Consider the following 7384-nt stretch of genomic DNA (forward strand, 5'->3'; position numbering starts at 1 on the left):
TTTTTTTTTTTTTTTTTTTTTTTTTTTTTTTTTTTTTTTTTTTTTTTTCTGTAGATCTCGTGGAAACAGAGCTTAAGAAAATGGCTTATGTTGGGGTTTTTTTTGTAGTGGGGTGGGGAGCTTTCAACGTGGGGTTTTCAAATAACAGTGATCCTGAACCGGGAAGGTGCCGTCGGACCGACGGGAAGAAATGGCGGTGCTCAAGAGACGCAGTTGCTGACCAGAAGTACTGTGAACGGCATATGAACAGAGGCCGCCATCGTTCAAGAAAGCCTGTGGAAGGCCAAGCCGGCCACTCCCACTCCGTCGCCGGAGCCTCCAATATTACCACCGCTGCCACCACCACCACCGCCTCTAAACTGATTTCTTCTTCTCCCCCTTCCATGACGGCGGTACCCAGCAACGCCTCCCCCAACACCATCTCTTGTGCTGGAACTCATCACTTCAAGAACCTGAACCGCGGTGGATCTCATCCGCCTCCCTCCTCTGCCACCGCCCCTCAAATCAACAGGTAGTAAACTTCATCGCCGCCCTGTTCTGTTCATGATCCCCAATAACCAAACAAATCAAGCACTGAATCTTTTATTTCGGTTCAATTTTTGTGTTGCAGAATGCTCATAACGAACAAAGAGAATGGGGGCGTTGGGTTGCATGATTCATCTTCCATGAACATGAAACAATTCAAACAGCTTCCATTTGCCATTCACAAACAGAACCCTTTTGAAGAATCTCCAAGAACAGAGTTTACGTCTGTCTCTTCCAATTTCCTCCTCAACCCTTCACAAAAGGCTTCATCTTTGATGACTTACAGAGCTTTCAATCCTTCAGAGGGCCTCACTACTTCTCAACCAGCAGCTGAAACCCAACACTCACTCAATTGGCCTAAGAACCAATCCGATAGCTCATCGGTGTCGTGGTCGAACTGGAATCCTGATCTCCAATCCGATAGGACTCAGCTATCCATATCAATCCCAATGGCTACATCAGATTTCAGATCCTCGACGTCGTCTCCCGTTCACGAGAAACTCACTCTCTCACCGTTGAGATCTTTGCAGGAGTTCGACCCAATTCAAATGGGATTGGGAGTGGGGAATAATGTAATGGATGAGGCAAACAACAGACAGGCAAATTGGATTCCCATCTCGTGGGAGAGCTCAATGGGTGGTCCGCTTGGAGAGGTTCTTCATAGCACGAACAACAACAGCGGGGAATCGAAGAACTCGTCGATACTAAACCTGATGACCGAAGGGTGGGACATCAGTTCGTCGCCCACCGGGGTTCTGCAGAAGACTGTGTTCGGGTCTTTCTCGAACAGCAGCACAGGGAGTAGCCCAAGAACAGATAACAACAAGACTCACGAAGTAGGAGGAGGAGGCAGCCAATGCAGCGATCGTTTGGGGTCAACTTTCGTGAATTCTTCATCATCTTTGCCTAGTGGTTAAGAAACAGGTCGAAGAAGAATTTGAATTATATGTTTGTATGTGCTGACCTTCCATAAATAGTTTGTCAGAAGAGTTCATTTTGTGTATCTGAAATTTGGTGTCTTTTATTTCTCCCAAGGTCGAGGCCTATGTTGTAACGAATGATTTAAGCTTGACATGAACGATTTTGTTTGTGAAATGATTCGAATCTCAAGGTAAGCCAAAACTTACTTCCCTTGTTGTGATTCTCGACGAGATCATATCCGAATGAGAGCAATCTTGAGATTAGAATGGATTAAGAAAGACTCCAAAGAATTGATAAGATGTACTTCTTTCTCAGCGACTTAATCATAGGAACTCCAAAGTTAAGCGTGTTTTGCTTAAAGTAGTTCCTATGTTTGGTAGAAAGTAACCTGACCATGTCGCACAAGATGTATAATAATGTTGGTCGTATTTTGGGAATGAGTCACGAATAAAGTTATTAGTACCACGATGAATATTAAGAGAATACGAAGACGTGGAGGGATAATATGAACCGTTGAAGTCCATCCACAGCATCGTTTGTGGTTATTTCAATTTCATAAAAAATCCATTTTATTTTAAATATGAAAATAAAAATTTAAACCTATAAGAGCCATAATATGCATATATTGATTTTTTATTTTTTATTTTTTCAAATTATATATATTAAAATAACAAATATTATTTGAGGAGCATATTTTTCAGAATTAAATATTATAAGAAGCTTTTTTAATATATATTGAGGATTATTTCCATCCTCTATTATAGCTGAATTTTATTGTAAAATACAAGAAAATAATTAATTCCAGAAAAAAAAAACCCATTAAATAGATTTCAAAAAATAAAATAAAATAGAAAAACCCCATCAATTTTCGTGATCCATAGGATAATGCTGCCTTTGAGGCAGGCTCCGGCCGGAGTCGAACCGGCGACCAAGTTTTCCCTTACCACTCTTCCCTCTCTCAAGTTCTCTAACCCTAATCCTTTTCGACGCTCTAAATTTATTCCCAGAAGGAATGCTGCGAAGCCGCTTATCATAGCCCTCTCAAAAGCGGAAGGAGCCGTCGATTCGACGAAACAGGCTCTTTCCAACTCTCCAAGTCTGCCTTCTTCTCCCTCCGACCAGACGGTTTTCGTCGGCGATGAGAGTGTTCCGTTGGAAGGCGTCATTCAGTTTGATAAGCCCGATAGGTCTTCTCGATGGAGAAAATGGAGGTAATTTGGGCGTTTTTATTATTTTTTCTTGTTTCAGCTGTGAATTTAGTATATTGTTCTGTGATTATGTGTTTCTTCAGTCATGCGGCTCTGCTTGCTGGTGGAGATGTATTGGCTTTGCTTTTGTTCTCCTCAATAGGAAGATTTAGCCATGGTTTCCCTGTTTTTGATTTCGAGACTTTGCGCACAGCGGATCCTTTTATTGCTGGTATGTTTTTTTTTTTCTGCGCCATAATTTGTAGTTGAATGTTTGTTGGTGTTTCTTTTTTGCTGGATGAATCATTGAAAGTGGATTGTTATAGGTTGGTTTCTGAGTGCTTACTTTCTCGGAGGTTATGGAGAGGATGGGCGTGGTTTAAATGGTTATTCCAAGGCTGTTTTTGCAGCTTCTAAATCATGGGCTTTGGGAATTCCTGTAAGTTTATGGCCTTCTTGTGTTTGTCCTTCAGTGCTTCTTAGTTTTGATATCATTTGATCCTGAAAAGTAATGGTTTCCTCCGTTGAACTAAGACTGCGATCTCAAAAGAATTCTTGTTCTATTAGTTATGATATTATTTTGATATGAGTATCACGGTCATGTTTGTCCAAGGCGTATTGTTTGTGGCCGTTCAAAGCCTTGCTTTGTATCACTTTATCACTTTCCTTTAATGCATTCATGATGTATAATTTTCTTCTTGTCTTTTATAAGCGTATGACGATTTGGCAGAATCATGTCTACACCTGGTAGGCATCAAATGCTTTAGAATTTATTATAAGAGGATACAATCAGTCGTGAACTCCTCCCATCTAGATTTTAGATGATCGTTAGGCAAAATTACGTCTAGGCCTTCTATACCTGAATTGCCCAAAAAAAATTACGTATTGGCTAGTGTTAAATTTTTCCTAATCGAAAAGTTATATGCTATTTAAGCCGTTGTGTTGCCTTTTGCTTGTAGTCATATAACATTGTTTTTATCCTTTCTCTCAATCTTGCTTTCAAACTTTCTATCAAAATCTCTCTACCCGTGGTCTAAAACTTCTTCTCAAAATGGGACCACAGTCTTGAGCATACGTTGTCCGGCCATAGGCAACGCGGTCCTAAATTGGTTTGACTCACTTCGGCTGAGAGTGAGTGCTGCAAAATCGCCAAATCCGCTACCAGAAAAAGTGCGATTGTGACACCGAGAATCCCTTTTTTGAGTTGATTTATTCTTAACTCATTATAGATAACAGTATCGAGATGATTGTATCTTGACCATCGTATGGGTTCTGAAGTCTATGCCGTTATATATTGTTCTTTAATCTTTTACTGTACAAAAAGATCACTCTTCTTTGTCTTTTGCAGCTTGGTCTAATAATAAGAGCTGCAACGTCTGGCCATATTCCACCAAATAATTTCATAGGGGTAACGATGGGAAGCACGGCTGTCTTGCTCGTTGGATGGAGAGCGATACGATATAAAGTTTTTCCAGTCGATAACGGGAAGAAGAACGATGTATATCGTCGTGGCAACCCATTTGAGCTATTTGAGGTTCAGAAACTTCTTCACTATCAACATCCAAAATGTGCCATATGCTTATTTATGCCATTCCTTTCCATGAATGCTTCCTCGCAAACTGGTTTTCATTTTCATTTTCTTCACTGTTTTCTCATCCATGGGCTTTACTTTTGGTTGATCCTAACAGACAAATTGTCTGTATAAATGTGGTGCAGTTGTTGACATCATTGGTGAGAAGATGGTGACGATGGACAAACACCCTCCATTTGCTGTGTTATCTTAAATGGGCTTGGGTCTCGTCTCTAGACCTTACGTCTCATGTTGTGTCGTTAGGCGTTTTTGACGGGCTTTATGTGTGAGGTCGATCTCCAAGTTTTGGCCTGCTCCATTTGGTCAAACAGGCCCAACATAATCCATTGCGCTGGTCCAAGACATGTTGCTTGAGACCGCGTGTTGGATGTCTTAGTCATGCTTGTCTAGGACGTGTTGTCTATGGCCACATGCTCGGTTCAAACCCCTTGCTTTCATGTATAGTTAGGTATTTACTGTTCATGCCGTGTCAATACGGGAGTGTGCAATCATTCACCAAAATTATATTTACATTTACAGTAGGATATGACTAGTCGTCAATTCTTCTTACTTGAGTTAGCTTTGGTTGTTGATTATTTGCTTTTAGCCTGTAACATTGCTTTTTTATATATGCGCACCGTACATCAGATGGGTATGATCAGCGGACCGTGCCCCTCAATGTCTATGTGGTGTGCACAGCTCTCCACCCTTCTGATATCCTCTGCACCTGACCCCCACACACACAGATTTCTTTTGTAAAGTTTCTCAAAATGGAGAGTTTTTGGGTTCCTCCGGGAGAAACCACTTCACTGACCGAACGAATATGACCCATTTCCATAAACCCACAAAAATAGAACAAGCAAGACAGCTTCATTTAGTAAAATCTTTTGCTTATTCTTTGGTCTTAAACCCGAAAAGTGGAGTTTTTATGGCTTTCTTTTTCATCATGTTCCTGCCACTGCTAGCTTATCCCCACGCCATTCAACAAAAACCCATAACTTCCATAAAAACTAAGCCTTTCTCCCTGCCTCTCTTCCATTTACAAGCAATCAAAATGGGCATTTGTTGTGTATATATATATTCATACTGTTTGAGCGTGGATGTCAATTTAGGGGAATGGTATTGGTGGTGTCATAATAGTTATTCAAAAGTTCAAAGAAAAAGCATCACATGCTTATACTTTGATAAAAGAATTGGATGTTGTGTTAGCCCGTTTGAATGGATAAATGAAATGGTGAAGATTAAGGGGCCGCTTAGTTTGTGGGGAAAGAGGGTGGAAATAGACATGAATTTCTTAAACATCTTCGTTTGTTTTAAATTTTGAAATATGATGTTTCGTAAAAATTTTGTCCTCCCTCGCATGCATGTTAGCATTTTTAGTCATTCTATTTTTAGAACCGCTCTTATTCAAATGTGTTTTTAGTTTATTCATGTACTCTTCCTTTACATAGGTATCACATGCTCATCAATTTCATTCTTAGTTTGTCTCTAAAGGTTAGTCTCTGAACCACATCTTACTGGAAGAGGTACTGTTTTACCATTTGTAACGACTCATGTCCATAATTCATATTTGGATTCGGAATCCAAATTCGACATTTAATGGCTATGACATTCTTCTGCATCTCCATGTGACATGGTGACGTTACTTACTCATCGCTTTTATGAGTGAAGACTATCCTCACATACCAACACAAGTCCTTCCAACATGTTTTGTTCTCACTTACATGCATCTTAGGAAAACGTCCAAGAAGTCGTCCAACATAGAATTGTTTCGAGGAAAACACGTTTAACCATGGAATTTCTATGATTGAGTAATCGAAAATAAAGGTACACCTTATTGGTATAGGTAGTAACTCTCATTTTTTGAGGTCTTTCTTAGTCATCCTATCCTTAAAACCGCTCTCATTCAAACGTAGTCGTGATTCATTCATATAAGTTCCTTCATATAAGTTCCTTTAGTAACCATTTGAATTTATAAAAGTGAGTTTTCCACCGCTATAAAACAAGTCAAACCTGATTGTAGGGGCGGATGTTTTTGTGGTATGTTAATGTAAAGAATGGCAAGAAAATGAAAAGAGGGAAGGATGTTTGAATGGTGTGTGTTTGTGGGGCATTGTGATGTCCAATTGCACATCACATCTCTGCTTAAGACAAACCCTAAACCACACACTGCCCAATCTTATCCTATAACCTTATTTATATTTTATTTTATGCTTTCCTTCCCATCCTCTTGATGAAACTTTGTGATTCTTGACTCATTTGATTTAGCTTCGTGATATGATATCTGTAGCGAGCTATTGAATAATTGAAAGATCCTATTCTCATGATCCTTACCGTTCGAATATAGTCTTGATTCATTAATGTAGTCATTCTTTACTCAGGTGTCACAATTTTTGTTTAGTTTTCAATATAATTTTTTATGGTTTGTATCGTTTCTATAAATTTAGAATCTATTTAAGAGCTTGGAGAAATTTGAAGCTTGTATCGAACCAATGATCAAAGATGCTTTCAAACCAAGTAAGTAGAATCTCAAATGCTTGTAAGACTATTGGAGCATGTTACATGAATTATTATTTGAAAGATTTGGAATGAAATGAGTTAGTATTGCTAATGAAAAGTATGTAGATTATTGTATGCTCGATTCTGCCAAATTGAACATGAAATTGAATGAAATCAAAAGCATAAATAGGTATCTATGATTAGATTATCTTACTATATCCCTATTGATTTCATACCTGATTTGTTTGTTTTGTTATACCGAGACGATTAGATGTTCACTAACTGACCCTTAATCATGAATTCACCTCAACTATTGAGGGTTTGTATAACTTTATCAGTAGTCGGCTACGCTATGATTACTTATAATTTGTGGAGGGACTATTAGGGTTTTCTCGGTTAATTCCTAATAGTAAACTTACCCCAATCAATAGAGGTCTTTAGTAGTACCCTTATGATTATTCGTTGGTAGAGATAAAGTTTGGCCATGAAATATATGAACCTAAAAAGAATGTTAAGAGAGTGACCGAATTAGAGCCTTATGTGAAAGTTGTAGTGTACAATTACAAGATCTTAAACCACTCCCTAATTATCATCTTGTTCGGAGGAGAGTAAAGCACCACATAGGTAGATAAGTTTTGGCGGGTTGCCCATCAATTTTTACTTTATGGGACCTTCTAGAAAG

At 38.9% G+C, this 7384-nt stretch overlaps 2 protein-coding genes across 3 annotated transcripts in view; both read left to right on the forward strand.

Annotated features, from left to right (window-relative positions):
* Nucleotides 1–1620, forward strand: part of LOC111454001 (growth-regulating factor 1-like) — a 3707-nt gene extending 2087 nt beyond the window's left edge. The window contains exons 3-4 of the mRNA XM_023095261.1: nt 109–511; nt 611–1620. Coding sequence (XP_022951029.1) covers nt 109–511; nt 611–1442 — 1235 coding nt within the window. The 3' untranslated portion in view covers nt 1443–1620. The remainder of the gene's footprint in view (nt 1–108; nt 512–610) is intronic.
* Nucleotides 1621–2278: 658 nt separating this feature from the next.
* Nucleotides 2279–5793, forward strand: LOC111454055. Of its 2 annotated transcripts, none has more exons than XM_023095342.1 (5): nt 2279–2657; nt 2738–2865; nt 2960–3072; nt 3982–4167; nt 5655–5793. In XM_023095342.1, the coding sequence occupies exons 1-5, from the start codon at nt 2332–2334 to the stop codon at nt 5682–5684; spliced, it is 783 nt and encodes a 260-aa protein (XP_022951110.1). In that variant the 5' UTR covers nt 2279–2331; the 3' UTR covers nt 5685–5793. The 2 variants fall into 2 exon arrangements, with proteins under 2 accessions (XP_022951110.1, XP_022951109.1); XM_023095341.1 differs by lacking the exon at nt 5655–5793 and adding an exon at nt 4350–4748 and having other exon boundaries at nt 2288–2657.
* The last annotated feature ends 1591 nt before the right edge of the window (nt 5794–7384 follow it).

This window comes from Cucurbita moschata, unplaced genomic scaffold (assembly GCF_002738365.1).
Source record: "Cucurbita moschata cultivar Rifu unplaced genomic scaffold, Cmos_1.0 Cmo_Scf00016, whole genome shotgun sequence".
Taxonomy (NCBI): Eukaryota; Viridiplantae; Streptophyta; class Magnoliopsida; order Cucurbitales; family Cucurbitaceae; genus Cucurbita; species Cucurbita moschata.